General features: G+C 46.9%; 1 protein-coding gene across 13 annotated transcripts in view; it reads left to right on the top strand.

Annotated features, from left to right (window-relative positions):
• Positions 1 to 24,706, top strand: part of ATP6V0A4 (ATPase H+ transporting V0 subunit a4) — an 82,996-nt gene that overhangs the window by 22,303 nt on the left and 35,987 nt on the right. For 4 of the 13 annotated variants that reach the window (XM_066262404.1, XM_066262400.1, XM_066262403.1 and 1 more), the window contains 7 exons: positions 1,052 to 1,166; positions 1,355 to 1,413; positions 19,608 to 19,741; positions 21,223 to 21,301; positions 21,586 to 21,680; positions 23,361 to 23,486; positions 24,461 to 24,555. In XM_066262404.1, coding sequence (XP_066118501.1) covers positions 19,625 to 19,741; positions 21,223 to 21,301; positions 21,586 to 21,680; positions 23,361 to 23,486; positions 24,461 to 24,555 — 512 coding nt within the window. In that variant the 5' untranslated portion in view covers positions 1,052 to 1,166; positions 1,355 to 1,413; positions 19,608 to 19,624. Of the gene's footprint in view, position 1; positions 247 to 1,051; positions 1,167 to 1,354; positions 1,414 to 2,799; positions 2,885 to 16,964; positions 17,207 to 19,279; positions 19,299 to 19,607; positions 19,742 to 21,222; positions 21,302 to 21,585; positions 21,681 to 23,360; positions 23,487 to 24,460; positions 24,556 to 24,706 lie in introns of those variants that run through there. The other 9 variants (XM_066262401.1, XM_066262405.1, XM_066262398.1 and 6 more) reach the window with 6 other exon arrangements.

The following is a 24,706-nucleotide window of genomic DNA, read 5'->3' as shown; positions in this document are numbered from 1 at the left end:
GAGTCCCAGGAGTGTGCTGGCCTTTTGTACATTCGATGTGGGGCTTTAGGAGAGAAAAAAGCAAACTTTAAAATATCCTCTCTTCTCTGACCTGTGGTGGCGCAGTGGATAAAGCGTCGACCTGGAATGCTGAGGTCGCCGGTTCGAAACCCACACTTGTCTGGTCAAGGCACATATGGGAGTTGATGCTTCCTGCTTGTAAAGCCAGCAGCCACAGCCACCATCACAGCTGCCTGGCCTATGCAGGTTTGCATTGGATTCGGACAGTCGGTAAAGAAACAATGGAGCCAAAAACTGGTGGGCCAACATCTTTAATCCTAGCTTGCACCCGGCGGGCAAGTAAAAACACACACTGGGCTCCAAAACCTACTCACATTCAGTGCTCACAAAGCTACTGACTTATCCGAGTTTCCTAGAATCAAAAGGTTTCTAGCTCACCAGACTTATTCACCTCTGTTCCCCATCTCCTTCCTTCTCCCCGCACAAACTTTGTATGAACTGGCTTCTCACTCAACACTCCGCCATCTTGGCTGCTTCTCCTGGCCTCCTCCACGTGGCCTTTCTCCCCTCTCCTCTCTGCTCTCTCCTCTAATGATAATCTCAGGAACCAAGAGAGCAAGCTCCTATTCTGCCCCTATTTTATAGTGTAGATTCAAAACCTTTAATCCAATATACAAAATAGGGAAGTCTCTAATACAGTTACTTCTCTGAAGCATGATGGGATTGCACCACCCCACATCAAAAAGGGTAGGAAAGGCTTAATCCCAAAGACAATCCCCAGGCTACAACGATCCTGCCTGCCCACAGCCCGCCCCCAACACACATTAATATCACCTGGGCAACGGCCTCCATGTGGGCAGCGTCATCTTTAACAAAGTGAGCATAATACATTTTATCTGCCCAACACTGTTCCTCCCCCTCTTTCCCTCTCTCTCTCTCTCTCTCTCTCTCCTCTCTAAAATGAATAAATACATTTTAAAAAAGATTAAAATATCCTCTCTTATGCTTCTATGGTCTATACAAATACTTAAGATCTTCTTGTCTCTTGCAGAGAAGGACCCTGAGGCTCAGAGGTTAAGGGGCTTCCTCGGGGTCATATGTGGTAAATGTAGGAGCTGGGACCCTGACTCAGGCTGTGTGGTTGCTCCCCGCTCTTGACCATCCAGGTGATCTTTTTTCTCTGTGTTCCTCAGTGATCCCTGGGCACCCAGACAGCAACCCCAGCTGGGATGAGGAGCAGAGAGGGGTGGGCAGGGGGAGGGGCAAGAGAGGGCGGCACTAATTGGGGCGGGGGCTCCTCCTGCCTCCTGAGCTTGTCTGATCTCGTGCGTTTGTCTCCTCCTGCCATTTCCAGTTCAGATCTTCCTGCTCCGCTTGGCGGACCCTGAATTCGGTCTTGGGAACTTTGCCCAGGTGAGTCTGAGCTGCTGTGTGGGTCTGCCCTGCGGGGATGGGAGGGCACAGACAAGCTCTGCTTCTCGAGGAATCCAAGCAGCATCTTTTGTGCTGGGATCAGAGGCCCCAGGTTCAAAATCCTGCATCTTCGGAGCCAATGGCTCCCCAGATGCCTGTACCATGCCCTTCCCTTCACCCTGTGTTCTCAAAGCAACGGTCCCAATTTGATAACACCTGAGAATCCTCAGGGGCTTCCTGAAAAGGCAAACCTCAGACAGAGCTGGGAAATGGGAACGCTGACGCTGACGGGATATTCAGTATTAAGAATTTACTGTGGAATTTTAGGTGGGACCCATGGTATCTTGTGGATAGCTGACCCTTGAGCAATATGGGTTTTGAACTACCTGGGTCTTTTTATATGCAGATCATCCCCCCCTCTCAGTACTATATATAAGGTATTTTTCCCGCTGAGGAAGAAGGAAGGGCATAGCCACGAAGTGTGGAATAATAAAAGCTTTATTTAGTACAGAGCACTTCCCAGATGATATACCCTGGTCTGGGGGACATGGGCCAGGGAAGTCACGCAGATGAAACCGCGTGTGGGATATTTAAAGGGTCCCGTATAGGGTGGTGGAGCTAATATGACATGGCGAAATCTCACTGGCTGACAGACACTCTTTTCCAAGGGACTCCTGGTAAGTTTCTTTTGGCACGTATGAGTGTGGGCGGTTCTAGCCAAAGTTCCTGGGTCTGGTTTCTCACGTGACCTTTCCCCATTGCTGACTGATTTACACTATAAATGTATTTTCTCTCTGTTATGATTTTCTGAATAACCTTTTTTTCCCCATTTAATCAAAAGTATTTTTATTTTTTTTAACATTTAATAGTATTTTAGTTATAATAGTATGTTAGTTTCAGGTGTACACATAGTGGTTAGACAAAACATTTTCTTTTCTCTAGCTTATTTTATTGTAAGAATATAGGGTATATGATATATATATATATAACATACAAAATATATGTTATTTGACTGTTTATGTTATTGGTAAGGCTTCAGGCCAACAGTAGGCTATTAGTAGTAAAGTTTGAGAGTCAAAAGTTATATGCAGATTGTCAACTCTGAGGGTGGGGTAGAAGAGTGAAGGAGAGTGGGAGAAGAGTCAACAACCCAACCACTGAGTGGTTCAAGAGACAACTATGGGTGTGTACACACATATATATGTGAAATCATCCTTATATTTTAGAGATAATTACTAGCATATTTTGAAAGACATAACAGGTATGGGATTCACTTCAGAATAATTTAGGGTAGAAGACTAGAGATGATATAAAATTGAATAATTGTTGATGCTCAGTGGTGGTCTCTACATGGGGTTCCTTATACTGTTCTCTGTACTTTTGCAGATGTTTCCATTTTTCCATAATTAAAAGGAAAACTAAAAACAGCAAGCACCCCCTCAGCCTGGAATATGTTTTACAGTTACCCCAGGTGGGTGCATGTTGGGGAGCTGTCCACCCTAGCTGGGGAAACTGCTCTGCCAAGCTGGTTAGCGTGAACCCAGGTGGCCCCAGCGGAGCCATCCCTGGGCAGAGAGAGATACTTCTGTTTTGTTTTTGTTTGTTTTTTATAGGGACAGAGAGAGAGAGTCAGAGAGAGGGATAGATAGGGACAGACAGACAGGAACAGAGAGAGATGAGAAGCATCAATCATCAGTTTTTTGTTGTGACACCTTAGTTGTTCATTGATTGCTTTCTCATATGTGCCTTGACCGCGGGCCTTCAGCAGACCGAGTAAACCCTTGCTCGAGCCAGCGACCTTGGGTCCAAGGTGGTGAGCTTTTTTTTTTTTTTGCTCTAGCCAAATGAGCCCGCACTCAAGCTGGCGACCTTGGGGTCTCGAACCTGGATCCTTCCGCATCCCAGTCCAATACTCTATCCACTGCGCCACTGCCTGGTCAGACAGAGAGAGACACTTCTAATGGGCTTCCTTCTCCGCTCTTTACCCTTCCACCAAATCAGTGGAGAGACAGTAATCTTCAGGCAGAGAAGGGTTAAACCTCACAGGTGGCCTTGTCTCTTTTTACCTGGGTCTCATGCTGAATTATGGCCATTGAGAATTGATAGAGATTTGCCTGTCTATTCTCCTTTCAAAGTGAAGTGCTTTTGAAAATAATTGTTGATTGGATGATGAGTGTGATTTGGTTTTCCTTTCCAAAACTGTTTTTTAATGTTATTTTATTGTTACCATATCTTGGTGTTGGGCAGATAAAATATATTATGCTCACTTTGTTAAAGATGGCGCTGCCCACGTTGAAGCCTGTCACCCAGGTGAGCTGTGGGCAGGCAGGATCCTTGTAGCCTAGGACTAAGCCTTTCCCACCCTTTTTGATGTGGGGTGGTACAATCCCATCATGCCCCAGATAAGTGACTTTGTATTAGAGACTTCCCTATTTTGTATATTGGATGAAAGGTTTTGAATCTACACTATAAAATGGTGGCAGAACGGGAGCTTGCTCTCTCTTGGTTCCTGAGATTAACATTAGAGAGAAGAGCAGAGAAAAGCCACATGGAGGAGTCCAGGAGAACCAGCCAAGATGGTGGAGTGCTGAGTTAGAAGCCAGTTAGTGCAGAGTTTGTGCAGAGAGAAGGAAGGAGATGGGGAACAGAGGTGAATAAGTCTGGTGAGCTAGAAACTTTCGATTCTAGGAGAACTCAGATAAGTCAGTAGCTTTGTGAGCGCTGAATGAGTGGGTTTTGGAGCCCAGTGTGTGTTTTTACTTGCCCGCCTGGTGCAAGCTAGGATTAAAGATAATGGCCCACCAGTTTGTGGCTCCGTTGTTTCATTACCATCTGTCCGAATCCAATGCGAACCTGCATGGGCCAGGTGGCTGTGATGGTGGCCGTATATACTGGCTTTACAGTTGGTCAAATAAATTTGTAAATAATATATATGTTTGCTCACTTATACTTTTTATTATGTGTGGGGGACAGGCTGTAAGCAGGCCAGGTCATTATAGCTTGAGGCTTAGTTTTAAGACTAAGCTTTTCATACAAGGGGACAAACTGTAGTCAAGTTTCATTCTTTTGCATGTAGCTTTCCAGTTTTTCCAGCACCATTTGTTGAAGAGGCTTTCTTTTCTCTATTGTGTGTTGTTGGCCCCTTTATCGAAAATTATTTGACCATATATATGTGGTTTTTTTTCTGTACTTTATTCTGTTCCATTGGTCTGAGTGTCTATTTTTCTGCCAATACCATGCTGTTTTGATTGTCGGGCTCTATAATATAGTTTGAAGTCAAGTATTGTAATGCCCCCAGCTTCATTCTTTTTCCTTAGGATTGCTTTGGCTATTTGGGGTTTTTTATAGTTCCATATAAATCTGATGATTTTTTGTTCCATTTCTTTAAAAAAGTCATTGGAATTTTGATGGGAATTGCATTAAATTTGTATATTGCTTTGGGTAATATGGCCATTTTGATTATATTTATTCTTCCTATCCAAGAACAAGGAATGTTTTTTTATTTCATTGTATCTTTTTTGATTTCCCTTAACAATGCTTTGTAGTTTTCATTATATAGGTCCTTTACATTCTTTGTTATGTTTTTTCCTAGGTATTTTATTTTTTTTGTTGCAATCGTGAAGGGGATTATTATTATTATTTTTTAAATACTTTATTTATTGATTTTACAGAGACAGGAGAGAAAGGGGAGCATGGAATGGGAAGTATCAACTCATAGGTGCTTCATGTTAGTTGTTCATTGCTTGCTTGTTGTATGTGCCTTGGCCAGGGCAGCCCAGGGTTTCGAACCGGCAACCTTGGCATTCCAGGCCGAAGGTTTATCCACTGCACCACCATAGGCCAGGCAAGGGGATTATTTTTTTTGAGTTTGTTTTCTAATATTTCATTGTTGGCATATAGAAAGTCTATTGACTTCTGTATGTTAATTTTGTATCCTGCGACCTTACTGTACTGGCTTATTGTTTCTAGTAATCTTTTTGTGGAGTCTTTGAGGTTTTCGATGTATAGGATCATACCATCTGCAAAAAGTGATACCTTTACTTCTTCTTTTCTGATATGGATGCCTTTTATTTCTTTATCTTGTCTGATTGCTCTGGCTAGAACTTCTAGCACCATGTTAATATAAGACCTAAATATAAGACCTGAAACAATAAAGTACATAGAAGAAAACATAGGTACTAAACTCATGGACCTTGGTTTTAAAGAGCATTTTATGAATTTGACTCCAAAGGCAAGAGAAGTGAAGGCAAAAGATAAATGAATGGGACTACATCAAACTAAGAAGTTTTTGCTCAGCAAGAGAAACTGACAACAAAATAAACAGACAGCTAACTAAATGGGAAATGATATTTTCAAACAACAGCTCAGATAAGGGCCTAATACCCAAAATATACAAAGAACTCATAAAACTCAACAACAAACAAATAAACAATCCAATAAAAAAATTGGAAGAGGACATGAACAGAGACTTCTCCCAGGAAGAAATACAAATGGCCAACAGATATATGAAAAGATGCTCATCTTCATTAGTTATTAGAGAAATGCAAATCAAAACTACAATGAGATAACATCTCACACCTGTTAGATTAGCTATTATCAACAAGACAGGTAATAGCAAGTATTGGAGAGGCTGTGAGTAAAAAGGAACCCTCATTCACTGTTGGTGGGAATGCAAAGTAGTACAACCATTATGGAAGAAAGTATGGCGGTTCCTCAAAAATCTGAAAATAGAACTACCTTATGACCCAACAATCCCTCTACTGGGTATATACCCCCAAAACTCAGAGACATTGATACGTAAAGACACATGTAGCCCCATGTTCATTGCAGCATTGTCCACAGTGGTCAAGGCATGGAAACAACCATAAAGCCCTTTAATAGAAGACTGGATAAAGAAGATGTGGCACATATACACTATGGAATACTACTCAGCCATAAGAAATGATGATATTGGATCATTTACAACAAAATGGTTGGATCTTGATAACATTACATGGAGTCAAATAAGTAAATCAGAAAAAACTAAGAACTGCATGATTCCATACATAGGTGGGACATAAAAACAAGACTAAGAGACATGGACTCAAGAGTGTGATGGTTATGGGGGGAGGGGGTGGGAGGGAAGAGAGGGAGGGAGAGGGGAAGGAGGAGGGGGAGGGGCACAAAGAAAACTAGATAGAAGGTGACGGATGACAATCTGACTTTGGGTGATGGGTATGCAACATAATAGAATGACAAGATAACCTGGACATGTTTTCTTTGAACATATGTACCCTGATTTATTGATGTCACCCCATTAAAATTAATAAAAATTTATTTTAAAAAACTGCAAAAAAAATAGTAATAACGTTAAAAAAAAAAAGACTAAGCTTTTCCCCACACCTTTGACTGTTGCATGATGTGGGTGGTGCACTCTTATGAGGAATCCCATTACGCCTCAGATAAGTAACTTTGTATCAGAGACTTCCTTGTTTGTATATTGAATTAAAGGTTTTGATTTTATACTAGAAAGTGGGGCAGACCGGGAGCTTGCTCTCTCTCAGTTCCTGCTATCACCATTGCAGGGGCCTCCCTGATTCTTGCCCTTCATGAGAAAAGCAGGTTTTCTGCTTTTCTCTTGTCTTCTCTTGTGACTTGCCTGTCTTGGTGAGACACCAATAAACAGAATGGCCCACCGTCCTCCGACTCCGCCATTTCTTTACTGTTGGGCAGATAAAATATATTATGCTCACTTTGTTAAAGATGGTGCTGCCCACATGGAAGTCGTCACGGTGATATTAATGTGTGTTGGGGGTGGGCTGTGGGCAGGCAGGATCCTTGTAGCCCGGGGTTTGGTTTTAGGACTAAGCCTTTCCCACCCTTTTTGATGTGGGGTGGTGCAATCCCATCATGTCTCTGATAAGTGACTTTGTATTAGAGACTTCCCTATTTTGTATATTGAATTAAAGGTTTTGATTTCAGCACTATAAAGTGGGGCAGACTGGGAGCTTGCTCTCTTGGTTCCTGAGATTAGCATTAGAGAGGAGAGCAGAGAAAGGCCACGTGAAGGAGAGGAGAGGCAGCCAAGATGGCGGAATGCTGAGTGAGAAGTCAGTTTGTGCAGGGAGAAGGAAGGAGATACGGAACAGAGGTGAATAAGTCTGGTGAGGTAGAAACCTTTGATTCTAGGAAACTCCGATAAAGTCAGTAGCGTTGTGAGTACTGAATGAGTGGGTTTTGGAGCCCAGTGTGTGTTTTTACTTGCTTGCCAGGTGCAACTAGGATTAAAATGATGGCCCACCAATTCTTGGCTCCATTGTTTCATTACCATCTGTCTGAATCTAATGCAAACCTGCATGGGCCAGGCGGCTGTAATGATGGCCGTGGCTACTGGCTTTACATTTACTGTCTGCCCGAATCCAATGGGAACCTGCATGTTAATGGCCACGATGCCAGCTCCTGGCCATACAACTGGCGTAGTTTGCGGCAGGATTTGGAGATTGGTATGGGGCCGCCACCCTTAAGGGGTGGGGTAGAGACTGGTTGCTGTTCTGGCTCCCCATGGCTTTCCTTTTAGGGGCTGTGGGCTGGGTGTTCTTTACTCAAGAGGAAACCAGGAGTTCTGTGCGAGAAGCCGCCCAAGGTAGAAAGCTTCAGTATGAATTGCAAATTGAATGGCAGAAAAGGCTGGAATTGGAGCGAGTACTGGAAAAGGAATTACGGGTTCGCGAGTTTCAGTTTACCCTGGAAGCTGAACTTTTGCGTCGGCAGTTGTTGAAGAAACAACTGCAGATTCAGGAGCTCGAGTCTCAGCTTTTGGCCGAAAGCCAGCAGCCACAGGAGCCTAAATGATCGCCAAAGGAGCAGCAGCATCCCTGCCGGTGGACTGGCTTTGAGTCAGCGGAGCAGGTGCTTGCAACTCCTCTTCTGAGGTTGAGAAGGCTCAGGCTGAAGCTGTCATGCACACACTCAGAGCCCGACCAGTGGTCACTAGAAAACCCAGCAGCGAAGAGTCCCTCAGGGGCAGCCACAGCCTCTTGCCCAGGTAATGGAAGACTCTGTGGTCCGGCCCTATACCCAGGCAAAGCTGATGGAGTTGGGGGCACAGTTTAGGCAGAAACCTACTGAATCACTGGTAGCCTGGTTACTACGATTATGGGACATAGGGGTGGATGGCATCATGCTCTCCGGAACAGAGATGGAGAAATTGGCCGCCATTACCACACACTCCTCCTTGAGGCAGCGTCTTCAGAACTGCCATGACAACCCAGGAGACCATACCCTATTAGAATGGGTGATGGTCACCATTCGTATGGTCTGGCAGAATGCTGGAGAATTGCCAGGGGTAGTGAGTCGGTGGCAGTGCTACAGTGAGTTAGTAAAGGTCCTTCGGGAACTAGGTATGAAGAATGCTGTTTTCAACCCTGGGTCCCGTGGGCCAGACGAGGAAGTGTTTACGGCAAAAAATGAGGGAATTTATCCTTGCTAGTGCCCTGTCAGCCCTTTTGGGTCACTTGTGGCTATCTTGGACCCTATGTGGGGCAGCCCATCAATGCAGTTACACAGATGGTAGCAGATTTGGGAGAGCTGGAGGCTGCTTGGGATCATAAAGCAGTGAGGGCTGCTGCCTATGTTCCCCCCCACCCGACTAACAAGGGAAACGGGCCTGTAAAGGTTACCTAAACACAGATGTGGGTAGATTTGATAGCAGCTGGAGCAGATAAGGGGAAATTGGATGGCCAGTCTAATTTTTTTGGAGCTTTGGCAGCAGCTTAAACCAGAACAGAAGTACCAGCCACTGATACGAAAGTCCCCAGAAGCTACCAATAAAACGTTTGGTGCGCGGGCAGCTCAGTTACAAGATTAAATGATAGAGACAGCTGAGGGAGAGGAGAACTCCCAGGACCCATTGTACCAGTTTGAATAGGAAAAGGGCCGAGGGACCAGTCTAATGGGGATGGGCGGGGACCGGAGGCCACACGTGGAACTGGCTATCCACTGGTTCCTTTCCAATGTACAACAGGTGTTGGCCTTGGTGGGTACAGGTGCAGAATGTTCCCTCCTCTATGGGAACCCAGAGCGGTTTGCTGGGACCCCAGTGGCCATTGACGGTTATGGGGGCCAAACTGTTCAAGTGAAGCCAATAACTATTCCATTGGGGATAGGAAGACTGCCTCCTAACCCATGTAAGGTGTATGTATCTCCTTTTCCTGAATATATAAATATTTTGGGGGTAAATGTCTTGCAAGGACTGTGGTTAGAAACTACAGCCAGGGAGTTCTGGCCGCGGATCAGGGTTGTGAAGGCAGTGTTGCGGGGACACGCATCACATTCCCCTTTGCAATTACCCATCCCTCGGCGTGTGACTAACACCAAGCAGTACTGCCTGCCTGGTGGTTATGAAGAAGTCACAGGGACAATCCTCGAACTAGAAAAGGTGGGGATCATCCAGCCAGCACACAGTCCTTACAACTCCCCAGTATGGCCTGTGTGTAAACCAGATGGAACCTGGAGAATGACAGTAGATTACAGAGAACTTAATAAAGTTGTTCCTCCTTTGCACGCTGCTGTTCCCTCGATAGCTAACATGATGGATTGGCAAGCCATGAGTTGGGGAGACTTGGCCAATGCTTTTTTCTCTATTGATACAGCTGTAGAGAGTCAAGACCAATTTGCCTTCAGTTGGGAAGGGAGACAGTAGACTTTTACAGTGTTACCCCAGGGTTATTTGCATAGCCGCACCTTGTGCTATGGGCTGGTGGCTGCCGACCTGGCTAAATGGAAACAGCCAGAGGCAGTTCGCATATATCATTATATTGATGATATCATGCTAACTAGTGATTCTCTTCCAGAATTGGAGCAAGCAGTACCTACCCTACTATCCCATTTGAAAACATGTGTCTGGGCAGTCAATGAGAACAATTACAAGAACCTGGGTTATCTGTTAAATTCTTGGGAGTTGTCTGGTCGGGTAAGACAAATTATTCCTGACACAGTTATAGATAAGATCCAAGCATACTCCGTGCCCACTATAGTAAAACAGTTACAGTAATTTTTAGGTTTGCTGGGGTATTGGCGAGCATTTATACCCCCTTTTGGCTCAGTTACTATGTCCCTTTGTAGAGCCAGAAGCCAGGGCCACCATCACAGCCGCTCAGCCCATGCAGGTTCGCATTGGATTCGGACAGTCGGTAAAGAAACAACGGAGCCACAAACTGGTGGGCCATAGTCTTTAATCCTAGCTTGCACCCAGCGGGCAAGTAAAAACATACACTGGGCTCCAAAACCCACTCACATTCAGTGCTCACAAAGCTACTGATTTATCTGAGTTTCCTAGAATCAAAGGTTTCTAGCTCACCAGACTTATTCACCTCTCTTCCCCATCTCCTTCCTTCTCTCTACACAAACTCTGCCCAAACTGGCTTCTCTCTTAGCACTCTGCCATCTTGGCTGCTTCTCCTGGCCTCTTCCACGTGGCCTTTCTCTGCTCTCTGTTGTGATCTCTCTGCTCTTTCATGCTAATCTCAGGAACCAAGAGAGCAAGCTCTCATTCTGCCCCCATTTTACAGTGTAGAAATCCAAACCTTTAATCCAATATACAAAACAGGGAAGTCTCTAATACAAAGTCACTTCTCTGAGGCATGATTGGATTGTACCGCCCTACATCAAAAAGGGTAGGAGCTTGACCTGTGGTGGCGCAGTGGATAAAGCGTTGACCTGGAAATGCTGAGGTCGCTGGTTCAAAACCCTGGGCTTGCCTGGTCAAGGCACATATGGGAGTTGATGCTTCCAGCTCCTCCCCCCCTTCTCTCTCTCTGTCTCTCCTCTCTCTCTGTCTCTCCCTCGCCTCTCTAAAATGAATTAAAACAAAACAAAACAAAACAAAACAACAACAACAACAACAAAAAAAAAAGGGTAGGAAAGGCTTAATCCCAAAACCAAGCCCCAGGCTACAAGGATTCTGCCTGCCTTTAGCCCACCCCAACACACATTAATATCACCTGGGCGACGGCCTCCTCGTGGGCAGCGTCATCTTTAACAAAGTGAGCATAATACATTTTATCTGCCCAACACCCTTGTACAACTTTATTCTGAAGGGGGTTTGTTGGGTTTGGACTGAGCAGGTGCAAGGATCATTTGCAGCAGCTAAGAGAGCTGTCAAGGTGGCACAGGCCTTGAATGTGTTTGATTCTGCCAGGCCCTGTGAGCTGGACGTTCATGTAACCTCGGAGGGGTTTGGATGGGGCTTGTGGCAATGGACAGAGTGCTTACGGCAACCTATTGGGGTTTGGTCCCAATTGTGAAAAGGTGCTGTAGTTCGTTACTCATTAGTGGAGAAGCAGCTGGCAGATGTGTATGCTGCCCCCCTGGCCACTGAGAGTATTACAACCACAACAGCAGTTACAGTCAAGACAACCTACCCTATTGCAGGATGGGTGAGAGATTGGGCAACCAAACCACATAGTGGTATGGTCCAAATGTCCCCCTGGCCAAGTGGGGTGCTTACCTGCAACAATGCTGTGCTCTTAGCACCAGCCCGTTGAGGGCAGAACTGCAGGAAGTCTTGGGTCCAGTCACCTATGTGACCTTAGAGTCAGGTGCAGCTGGGGCTCAGGAGGCAGAACCTGAAGTCACTCCCTACCAGGAGGGGCGGGTGCCCATCCCCGAGGATGCCTGGTATACTGATGGTTCCAGCAGGGGCGAACCTGCCAAGTGGATGGCCATAGCCTTCCATCCGGCCACTGAGACTATTTGGATGGACACGAGTACAGACCACCAGAGCAGCCAATGGGCAGAACTAAGAGCTATTTGGCTCATTGCCCATAATGAACCTTCTGTACTGGAAGGTGGGCTGTCTATCGTGGACTTACCCTTTGGATTGCTACTTGGCACACTATCCAGTGGATGGTAATACACCGTCTACTATGGAGTCAGGCCATGTGGCAAGACTTATGGGAAATAGGACACCAGAAGCAGGTGACAGTATATCATGTCACGGGGCATGCCCCTTTAGCCCATCCTGACAATGATGAGGCAGATATGTTGGCAAGGGTGCGATGGTTGGAGACTGCACCTGCAGGTGATGTGGCGCAGTGGCTCCACTGGTGCCTGCTCCACGCGGGACAGAAAACTATGTTTGCTACGGTTAAGGCATGGAACTTGCCTGTGTCCTATGCAGAGGTACTTGCAGCCTGTGAGCAATGTGCAGTGTGTTCCAGGGAGCACCCTCAGAGACCACTGGTGTCACCTGGACAGATCTAGAGGGGTCATGTTCCACTGACACGATGGCAGATAGACATCATTGGACCCTTACCAAAGTCAGAAGGGTACCAGTATGCAGTCACCCGTGTAGATACTGCCACCGGTCTGCTTGCTGCTTACCCCGCCCATAACCCTGACCAGAGGGCAGTCATACAGGCTCTGGACCACCTGAATGCTGCATACGGGCGACTGCTGTCCTTGAAAGTGACAATGGTACTCACTTCACTGGTTCAATGGTGAGGCAGTGGGCTCAAGAGCTGGGAGTTGATTGGAAATACCATGTTCCCTACCACCCCCAGGCTGCTGGTATCATTGAGCAGTATAATGGACTCTTAAAGTAGAAACTGCGACAGGAGGGGGCACCAGCTCCCTTACTGGATGGACACGTTGCTTATGGACAGTACTCTGGATTTAAAAAAAAAAAAAAAAGGCCTGACCTGTGGTGGCACAGTGGATAAAGAGTCGACCTGGAAATGCTGAGGTCGCCGGTTCAAAACCCTGGGCTTGCCTGGTCAAGGCACATATGGGAGTTGATGCTTCCAGTTCCTCCCCCCTTCTCTCTCTCCTCTCTCTCCCTCTCTGTCTCTCTCCCTCCCTCTCTCTGTCCTCTCTAAAAATGAATAAAAAAATAAAATAAAATTAAAAAAAAATTAAATTAAAAAAAATTTTTTTTTTCAAGGATAGAGAGTCAGAGACAGAAACAGACAGACAGGAATGGAGAGATGAGAAGCATCAATTATCAGTTTTTCGTTGCAACACCTCAGTTGTTCATTGATTGCTTTCTCATATGTGCCTTGACTGCGGGTCTTCAGCAGACCGAGTGTTGGGCAGATAAAATATATTATGCTCCCTTAGTTAAAGATGGCGCTGCCCATGTGGAAGCCCATCACCCAGATGATGATATTAGTTGCTCTTATGCTTGAAATGGGTGTAATTATATTGTGTGTTGGGGGCGGGCTGTGGGCAGGCAGGATCCTTGTAGCCTGGGGCTTGGTTTTAGGACTAAGCCTTTCCTACCCTTTTTGTTTTGTTTTTGTTTGTTTTCTGAAGCTGGAAACGGGGAGAGACAGACAGACTCCCGCATGCGCCCGACCGGGATCCACCCGGCACGCCCACCAGGAGCGACACTCTGCCCACCAGGGGGCGACGCTCTGCCCACCAGGAGGCGATGCTCTGCCCCTCCGGGGCGTCGCTCTGGCGCGACCAGAGCCACTCTAGCACCTGGGGCAGAGGCCAAGGAGCCATCCCCAGCGCCCGGGCCATCTTTCTCCAATGGAGCCTTGGCTGTGGGAGGGGAAGAGAGAGACAGAGAGGAAGGAGGGGGTGGGGGTGGAGAAGCAAATGGGCGCTTCTCCTATGTGCCCTGGCCAGGAATCGAACCCAGGTCCCCCGCATGCCAGGCCGACGCTCTACCACTGAGCCAACCGGCCAGGGCCTTCCTACCCTTTTTGATGTGGGGTGGTGCAATCCCATCATGCCTCAGGTAACTGACTTTGTATTAGAAATTTCCCTATTTTGTATATTGGATTAAAGGTTTTGATTTCTGCACTATAAAGTGGGGCAGACTGGGAGCTTGCTCTCTGGTTCCTGAGATTAGCATTAGAGAGGAGAGCAGAGAAAGGCCACGTGGAGGAGGCCAGGAAAAGCAGCCAAGATAATGGAGTGCTGAAAGAGAAGCCAGTTAGTGCAGAGTTTGTGGAGAGAAGGGGATGGGGAACAAAGGAGAATGAGGCTAGTGAGGTAGAAACCTTTGATTCTAGGAAACTCGGATAAGTCAGTAGCTTTGTGAGCGCTGAATGAGTGGGTTTTGGAGCCCAGTGTGTGTTTTTACTTGCTTGCGGTGCAAGCTAGGATTAAAGATAATGGCCTACCAGTTCGTGGCTCTGTTGTTTCATTACCATCTGTCCGAATCCAGTGAGAACATGCATGGGCAAGGTGGCTGTGATGGTGGCCGTGGCTACTGGCTTTACACTGAGTAACTCCTTGCTCGAGCTAGTGACCAGATGAACCTGCGCTCAAACTGGCAACCTCAGGGTCTCGAACCTGGGTCCTCCGCATCCCAGTCCGACGCTCTATCTACTGCATCACCGCCTGGTCAGGCAGTACTCCGGATTTTGAATGAGGGACCTTGACGGGGGAGCCCAGCTGCTGTAGTGGCCCTCCTGCATCGGGCAGCTGCCCCCATTTAGTTGTAGATACGCACCAATGACATTTTACTCAAGCCAGGTTTTGGACAGCAGGGCAACGTGCTCTTGCCTGCCCCAACAGCCTTTCTTTTTCTCTTTTCTTTCTTTCTTTCTTTCTTTTTTTTACAGAGACAGAGAGTCAGAGAGAGGGATAGATAGGGACAGACAGACAGGAACAGAGAGAAATGAGAAGCATCAATCATCAGTTTTTCGTTGTGACACCTTAGTTGTTCATTAATTGCTTTCTCATGTGTGCCTTGACCGCGGGCCTTCAGCAGACCGAGTAACCCCTTGCTTGAGCCAGAGACCTTGGGTCCAAGCTGGTGAGCTTTGCTCAAACCAGATGAGCCCACGCTCAAGCTGGCGACCTTGGAATCTCGAACCTGGGTCCTCGGCATCCCCGTCCAACGCTCTATCCACTGTGCCACCGCCTGGTCAGGCACCAACAGACCTTCTTAAAGGCCAGTGGCTTCAATGGACTTGGCCCTGGACTATACAGGCCCCTCATCTGAGATGGGTGGCCTTGTTGGCACCAAGGATAAAGGGGCTAGAGGTGGACCTCCAGCTAACTCCTTGGGCAACCAGCACCTGGCCACCTAAGGTAGAAGTGTATTATCCCTTGAGCGCTCTGGGGGACAGCATTATGAAGGGCACCTTTGTAATTTCTTTTTTTTTTTTTTCTTTTTTTTACAGAGACAGAGAGTCAGAGAGAGGGATAGACAGACAGGAATGGAGAGATGAGAAGCATCAATCATTAGTTTTTCATTGCACATTACAACACCTTAATTGTTCATTGATGGCTTTCTCATACATGCCTTGACTGCGGGCCTTCAGCAGACCAGTGACCCCTTGCTTGAGCTAGCGATCTTGGGCTCAAGCTAGTGAGCTTTTTTGCTCAAACCAGATGAGCCCTTGCTCAAGCTGGCGACCTCGGGGTCTCAAACCTGGGTCTTCCGCATCCTAGTCCGATGTCCTATCCACTGCGCCACCGGCCGGTCAGGCTGTAATTTCTTTATAGCCAGTAATGAGTTCTCCTATTTTACTACACATAGAACTAGCAGATCCTGGTGTATTGGCCAATAAGGTTTGGTATGCCCGCTCAGGGCGGCCTCTGGTACCAGCTACAGTGCTGTTTGCAGACAAAACTCTGGCTTGTATTCTGCCAGAGGGGAAAGATTTGCCTCTCTTGGTGCTGCTCACAGCTCTCTCATTTCGGCCATCGCTTTTGATTTGTTAAACATATTGCTGTACTTGGTACTGTTTCTGTTTAAGCAGTGTACCCCACTCCTTGCACAGTGACCATCATGGAAGATACCTGTGGTTTAGATTGTGAAGCGAGCAAAAAGGGTGGAATGTTGGTCAAATAAGTTTGTAAATTGATATATATGTTTGCTCGCTTATAGTTTGAATTGTATGTGAGGGACAGGCTGTAAGCAGGATGAGTCATTATAGCCTGAGGCTTAGTTTTAAGACTAAGCTTTTCCCCACACCCTTGACTGTTGCATGATGTGGCATGGTACACTCTCATGAGGAATCCCATTATGCCTCAGATAAGTGACTTCGTATCAGAGACTTCTTTGTTTGTAAATTGGATTAAAAGGTTTTGATTTCTATACTACATATAAAGTGGGGCCAACCAGGAGCTTGCTCTCTCTCGGTTCCTGCTATCACCATTGCAGGGGCCTCCCTGATTCTCGCCCTTCTTGGAAAAAGCAGGTTTTCTGCTTTTCCCTTGTCTTCTCTTGTGGCTTGCCTGTCTTGGTGAGACACCAATAAACAGAATGACCCACCATCCTCCGACTCCGCCATTTCTTTACCGTCTGCCCAAATCCAATGGGAACCTGCATGTGAATGGCCATGATGGCGGCTCCTGGCCATACACCACAGAAAGAAGTGCTTTAGTGTGTTTGGTAGATACGTTGGAAAGCTGAGCTCTCAGGCCTTTCTGAGTCCTAAGAAACCTCCTCCCAAACCCTCCACCCTGGTGGTAGGTGGGAGGTGATGTCTTAAAGAAGATCATCGCTGCTTCCTGGTCAGCCAAGGACACAGTGGGGGCAGGGAAGCCGGGAGGGTGTTTGAGCAGGCCGGTGGGGCAGGTTTGTCCTCACCCAGGTCAGTGTTGATACAACAAGAGCTGCCTCTGGGTGCTGCAGGCGCCTGGGAAGGAGGAGCACCCAGGAGGGACTGGATCAATGCAGGGAGGAAGGCCACCTGTTGAGTCCCTGGCCAGGCTGCTCCCGCCCAGTCCCGGTGGCCACTGCAGCCCGGGCTCCCTGCTCAGAGGTCTGCTGGAGGGAGCCACTGGAGAGCCACAGCCTCCCTCCAGCCCCAGCCCCCAGTCCAGGACCTGCTCGGAAGAAGCTGGGGTAGGAAGTGGTGCTTCGTGGTCTGCATGAAGCAAACGTCTTCTGTCTCTTTCTATGAAAACATGGCCTTATTTAGCAGAAAGGGCAGTGTGAACAGTTGATTTATTTTAGTGTCAAAAGGCAAAAACAGGGGACCAGGCTATGCATTCTGGAAAGAGGGGGAATGTTTAGCTTCCAGTTGATAAATCAGGAGACATTTTTTGAGCACCAGCTTTATGGTGAAGTTAGACCCGTGATAGAGTGAAAAACATACAAATTTCTAACCTCATGGATCTTTCTGGCTAGTGAGCAATACAGACAGTAGATAAGTAACTGTAGATGGTTGATATTCTGGGGGCATATAGGAGGGGGCTTAGTTCACTGGGGGTGTTAGTGGTGGCCAGGAAAAGTTTATGGAAGAAGAGGTTTCTTGCATTGAGTCCCAAGGAATGACAGGAGTACCTGGGTTGCCAGGAAAACGGGGCGAGGAGGAAGGGGTTGAGGTTCTAAATCTAGGGGAAGCATGGACAAAGATCCTGAGGCGGTGGTGGGGGGGGGGGGCTCGGGGAGTAATTCTGTGTGTCTGCAGAGCAATGTGAGGAGCAGTGAAGCCAGAGAGGCTGTATTACTCTGCCCTTTTTGGACCAGGTCAAAGGATTGAGACTTTTTCCTGTGGAAAAATGGAATAGTGGGAGGATTAGAACAAGAGGGGTAAAGCCAGTGTCTGGCAAATAATAGATACTCTATATGTTAAAAAATAAGATGAAGAAAAGGGGCCCACTCTGGAAGTGGGATAGTTCTCCCAGAAGGTTGGACTTTGGGCATAATCATGCTGCTGGTTTGGCAGCAGTAGGACAATCTAGAGGGTCTCTGATGGAAATGGACTCTCAGTAAACATCCTTGTTCCATAGAGAGGACATACCGAATTATTTCGTTTCTACTGACTGCCCTGCATTCTGTTGTACCAGTTTACTGATTCTGCTATTGAAGGATATCTTGGTTAGATCTACTTATTACAATCATTATATGTAATGTTACTGAAACTGCCTGGTGGAAATCTTGGGTCATGAATGTGAGTAATATAAATTTTTTAATTGACTTTATGGGGGTGACAGTTAATAAAATTATATCGGTGTCAGGTATACAAATCTATAATATATCACCTGTATATTGTACTGTATGTTCACCACCCCATGTTCTATGTTTATAAAATTGGGAGTGATTCCTGTTGGATTTTTCCCCCTCTGTTGGGTTTAATTTAGGTCAACCAAAAAGTCTGCTGGTCAAATAAGTTTGTAAATATGATATATATAATTTATATGTTTGCTCGCTTATAATTTGCACTGGGTATGGGGGACAGGCTGTAAGCAGGCAGGGTCGTTATAGCCTAAGGCTTAGTTTTAAGACTAAGCCTTTCCCCACACCCTTGACTGTTGCATGATGTGGTGTGGTGCACTCTCATGAGGAAACCCATTATGCCTCAGATAAGTGACTTTGTATCAGAGACTTCCTTGTTTGTATATTGGATTAAAGGTTTTGCTTTCTTTTTTTTTTTTTTTTTTTTTTTCATTTTTCTGAAGCTGGAAACAGGGAGAGACAGTCAGACAGAATCCCGCATGCGCCCGACCGGGATCCACCCGGCACGCCCACCAGGGGCGGGACGCTCTGCCCACCAGGGGGCGATGCTCTGCCCATCCTGGGCGTCGCCATATTGCGACCAGAGCCACTCCAGCGCCTGAGGCAGAGGCCACAGAGCCATCCCCAGCGCCCGGGCCATCTTTGCTCCAATGGAGCCTTGGCTGCGGGAGGGGAAGAGAGAGACAGAGAGGAAAGCGCGGCGGAGGGGTGGAGAAGCAAATGGGCGCTTCTCCTGTGTGCCCTGGCCGGGAATCGAACCCGGGTCCTCCGCACACTAGGCCGACGCTCTACCGCTGAGCCAACCGGCCAGGGCAAGGTTTTGCTTTCTACAATATAAAATGGGGCAGAGGAGCTCATGCAGGAGGAGAACAGAGAAAGGCTACGTGGAGGGGAGAAGCAGCCAAGGTGGTGGAGTGCTGAAGGAGAAGCCAGTTTGTGCTGAGTTTGTTCAGGGAGAAGGAGATGGGGAACAGAGGTGAATAAGGCTGGTGAGGTAGAAATCTTTGATTCTAGGAATACTCAAATAAGTTAGTGGCTTTGGGAGCCCTGAATGGAAAGGGAAGTGTTTTCCCACTGTGTGTATTTCTTGCCCACCGGGTGCAAGCTAGGATTAAAACTAATGGCCCACCAGTTCTTGGCTCTGTTGTTTCATTACCATCTGTCCGAATTCAATGCGAACCTGCACTGGCCAGGTGGCTGTGATGGTGGCTGCGGCTACTGGCTTTACATTGTCATTCTAAGGTTTTCACACTTTCGCTACCTGAAATATGTTTGTCTCCTGCAGACCCAGGCTGGGTCAAGATGGTGTCCGTGTTTCGGAGTGAGGAGATGTGTTTGTCACAACTATTTCTGCAAGTGGAGGCTGCCTACTGCTGTGTCGCTGAGCTCGGAGAGCTTGGATTGGTTCAGTTCAAAGATGTAAGTGCTGCGTTCTTTGGAGGCTGGGGGAAGGTGGGATGGGTATTGACAGTTCTTTCAGTAGTGAACCAAGTGCAGATAGAAGAGCCTGGAGCTGGAATAGATGGATATCTGTGGCTCCAGTCCTTTGACTAGGATTTGTGATAACATTTGAGCAAGTGACTTGGAAAGATGTCCTTTCTTCTTCCGCTGATGTTTCCTTTCCAGGAATCTTTGGAAGCCTTGATGCAATCACTACATGTTAGATTCATCATTTTCCCTTTCCTGTAGCAACTGTAAAGCATTGGATTTATCCAGTAGCACATGGATTGCCCAACCTTGTTTCAAGGAGAATTCTTCCTGACTTGACTGTCTGAGGACCAAGTGCCCTGGTGTCTACAGTCTCTCTAGGATGATATTCTAGGACTACTGCCTTGCACGTGATGCTGGAGTATCATTTCCCAGGGGCGGGCCTGTTTAGATACTCATCAGGCTGTTTTGAATACAATTTAGAAAATTGGTCTTGACTCTTCTTCACCAAGGTCAAGGTCAAAACTAAACTAGTGCATGGAAGGATTATGTCTTGTTCTTTGTGTCCCTAGTTCCTAGCCCAGGACCTGACATGGGGCACTTCCTCACTAACATTTGTTTGGGCTAAGCTGAGGGTCGCCAGCCCAAGGATGTTGAATATTTGTTGATGACCATGACCATGGTACATCGCATGGGGCTGTACAATTTTCAAGGTGTTGTCATATTCGTGACTCCATTGAGGATTTTAAGGCTCATTTGGGTAATAAATGCAGCTAAAAGTAAAGAAACAACTGTGGGAGGACCTTGTTTCTCTCAGAGGGATAAGGAAGCCAGAGCTGAGGTATTTGGTGGATTGAGTGTAAGAACATCAAGGAATGTTTTGCCTATAATATTTGTCTTGTGTATGGAAAGATCTGTTTCTAAGATGATTTCAGTGACATTCTCCAGCATTAAAAAAATATATATAAAAAGCCTGATCAGGCAGTGGTGCAGTGGATAGAGCATTGGACTGGGATGCGAGGACCCAGGTTCGAGACCCCGAGGTCGCCAGCTTGAGCGCGGTTCATCTGGTTTGAGCAAAGCTCACCAGCTTGGACCCAAGGTCACTGGCTTGAGCAAGGGGTTACTCAGTCTGCTGTAGTGCCATGGTCAAGGCACATATGAGAAAGCAATCAATGAACAACTAAGGTGCCACACGAAAAACTGATGATTGATGCTTCTCATCTCTCTCTGTTCCTGTCTGTCCCTATCTATCCCTTTCTCTGACTCTCTCTCTGTCTCTGTAAAAAAACAAAAACAAAAAAACAACTATATTTATCTATCTATATCTATCTATGTCTGTCTATCTATCTATCTATCTATCTATCTATCTATCTATCTATCTAGATATATAAAATAAAGTAACCACAGGGAGTATGATGGCATCTGTTGCTACTAATGTGTGCGCCATGTGGTGTTTCCCCCACTTCTAGTTAAATGTGAATGTGAACAGCTTCCAAAGGAAATTTGTGAATGAAGTCAGAAGGTGTGAGTCAATGGAGAGGATCCTCCGTAAGCCAATTTGCTGCCTGTTGTCTAACTGAACTGGTAGGGTGGGGGTGGTGAGGGGAAGGTGAATGGAGAGTGGGTCTTAATTAACAAACATGTCCCTATTTGAAATACTTTTCAAGGTGATCCTGGAGGCAAGGTGGGGAGGTTGGAGATTAGATCCAGGTTCCAGGGCAGGTCCCCGGGGCAATTCAGGCAACTGAGTGAACCTGTCCAGCTTGACCCGTTGTCTAGATATGAGAAGTATATAATCACCTTGGGATCTCTGGTGGGATTTCTTCACTCAGGTTTCCTGGAAGACGAGATACAAAGTGAAACTGAGGTTCAAATGCTGGAGAGTTCCCCACCGACCCCTCTCCCACGAGAAATAATTACTTTGGAGGTAGGTTCTGCCTGACTTTGCTGGGGACAGTCAGAGAGCCTGTCTCCTGGGAGTTCCTAGCACCACCGTGAACCCATTACCCAGTTGCTGATGGCATTGGGTGGTTTTATGTGGTTTTGCACTTATTAGTGCTACTTCCCCAGGAGAATTCCTCTGTGCCATTTCTAGAGCCACTCCTCCTGACCCAGGAGGGAGCTCTCTCTCCCAGTGCAGCCCCTGGGGAAGCTCACCCCCGTTGGGGAATGGCTCCTTTGTGGGCATAAGATTCTTAAAGGAGCAAAGTCTTATCATCTATCTGGTGCCACTGAACAGGCTTTATACTGGCACAGTGGGTACCTCCATCCCTCCCATCCTTCCCCTTCCTCTCCCCCTCCCTTTATCCCTCTGTCCCTCCCTTCCTCCTGCCTTCCATTCCTCCCTCTTGACTTCCCTCCCTCCTTCTCTCTATCCCTCCCTCTTTCTCTCCCTCCCATCACCATGCCTTGGATGACATCCCCAGGACTTACATATTTTACAACTGAAAGTTTGTACCTCTTGACCACCTCCACCCATGTCTCCCACCCTTCTTGCCCTCTGCCTCTGACAGTTACCAGTCTGTTCTTCGAGTTCGGTTTATTTTAGATTTGACGTATAGGTAAGATCATATAGTGTTTGAAGTGGGAAGTGGGGAGGGAGAGAGACAGACTCCCAAATGTATTTGACTGGGATCCACCCAGCAAGCCCACCAGGAGGCGATGCTCTGCCCATCTGGGCCATTGCTCCATTGCAACCAGAGCCATTCTAGTGCCTGAGACGGAGGCCATGGAGCCATCCTCAGCGCCCAGGCCAACTTTGCTCCAATGGAGCCTTGGCTGGAGGAGGGGGAAGAGAGAGACAGAGAGGAAGGAGAGGGGGAAGGGTGGAGAAGCAGATGGGCACCTCTCCTGTGTGCCCTGGCCGGGAATCAAGCCTGGGACTTCCACACGTGAAGCCAACGCTCTACCACTGAGCCAACTGGCCAGGGCTCCTTCTTTTTGTGAGGCTGAATGGTACTCCTTTGTGTCTGTATTCACCACCTTTTCTTTTTCCATTCCTCTGTTGATGGACACTTTGGTTGTTTCCATGCCTTGACGACTGTGAGTAGTTCTGCACTGAACATGGGGATGCAGACTTAATTAATTTATTTTTTTGAGATAATGATTTCATTTCCTTTGGGTAAATACCCAGAAGTGGAATTCCTGGCTCCAGTGGGATGTTTCCTAGTTATCCGGTGGGAAGTAGCTAATGCATGGAGCTCTCTCTAGGCTGAGGCCACCAGACTGACTTCCGAGGTCAAGTGTGGGAAGGTAGCAGTTTTCTTTAGCTAAGGACATTATGGCTGGTGGGACCATCCCTCTTTCTTCCCCCTCTCTGTCTACTTCCTTTATAAAACACGAAGGGGGTGGGGTGGGGGGCAGAAGCGTCAACTCCTTATTCCACTTAGTTGTTCCATTTAGTTGTGCACTCACTGGTTGCTTCTTGTATGTGCCCTGATCAGGGATTGAACCTATGACCTTGGCATGCCAAAACAACACTCTATCCACTGAGCATCCCAGCCAAGGCTGAGTATTAGTTTTCTATTGACTCACCTGTTGTGGTTAATGGTAAAGTAAATGTCATAGTACTTTCTGCCTGGATTATCTTTTTTCTCCCTCCTTGTAGACTGTTCTAGAAAAACTAGAGGGAGATTTACAGGAAGCCAACCAGAACCACCAGGCATTGAAGAAGAGCTTCCTAGAGCTGACTGAATTCAAATATCTCCTGAAGAAAACCCAGGACTTTTTTGAGGTTATTATGTGGGGACTCTTTAGCAAAGGGCCTTTCCTCCACCCCCTTCCCCCTGAACCTCAAATTTCTATTTTGAAAACTGGCTGGTCTGGAACACAAACATCACTGTTTCTTTTCCATGGCCAGGCAGTTGGGGAGCGGGAGAGTATTCTGGGTGCAGTGACTGCAGGGCAGATTGAATTAAATGCACACACACTATGATGCTCAGTAAAAAGTATGTGCCCCAAAGGGTCCACACAGGAGTGGAAGTCAGAACAGAGCAGAACCGTTAGTTTGAGCTTATCTAGGACTTGGGAAGAGATTGGGGGAAACCTTTTTTTGTTTGTTTTTTTACAGGAACAGGGAGAGAGTCAGAGAGGGATAGACAGACAGGAATGAAGAGAGATGAGAAGCATCAATCATCAGTTTTTTGTTGCAACACCTTGGTTGTTCATTGATTGCTTTCTCATATGTGCCTTGACAGCGGGCCTTCAGCAGACTGAGTAACTTCTTGCTCGAGCCAGAGACCTTGGGTCCAAGCTGGTGAGCTTTTTGCTCAAGCCAGATGAGCCCGCAGTCAAGCTGGCGACCTGGGTCCTCATCATCCCAGTCCGACGCTCTATCCACTGCGCCACCACCTGGTCAGGCTGGGAGAAACCTTTTTTTTAAAGATTTTATTTATTCATTATAGAGAAGGGAGGGGGGGAGGAGCAGGAAGCATCAACTCCCATATGTGCCTTGACCAGGCAAGCCCAGGGTTTTGAACCGGCAACCTCAGCGTTTCCAGGTTGACGCTTTATCCACTGTGCCACCATAGGTCAGGCTGAGAAACCTTTTGATCTAGCAGAAAGCTCTCTACTTTTTGAATTCTATTAGCTAATGGTAGGAAATTAAAGCTTCCTTGAGAACACAAAAAATACAATCCTTGAGGTGTGGGATGCTTTAAAAGTGGTTTATATACATGTAAGTGAAAATATTGATTATTGAACTCTCAGACAGAAACCAACTTACCTGATGATTTCTTTACTGAAGACACCTCTGGGCTCCTGGAGTTGAGAACGATGCCTACGTACATGACCGGAAAGCTGGGGTCAGTGTGACTGCTCTGCAGGTTATGTGGAAGTGGGTCCTTGGTTGGTAGCTCAGTACTCAGCATGTGACAGATTTCCCCGAGCATGTAAATCCATGAATGGATGAATGAATGAATGAATGAACAAACAAAAGAACAAACAAATAGCCAT

Source organism: Saccopteryx bilineata, chromosome 2 (assembly GCF_036850765.1).
Source record: "Saccopteryx bilineata isolate mSacBil1 chromosome 2, mSacBil1_pri_phased_curated, whole genome shotgun sequence".
Classification (NCBI taxonomy): Eukaryota; Metazoa; Chordata; class Mammalia; order Chiroptera; family Emballonuridae; genus Saccopteryx; species Saccopteryx bilineata.
This window is presented reverse-complemented; position numbering and strand designations above follow the sequence as displayed.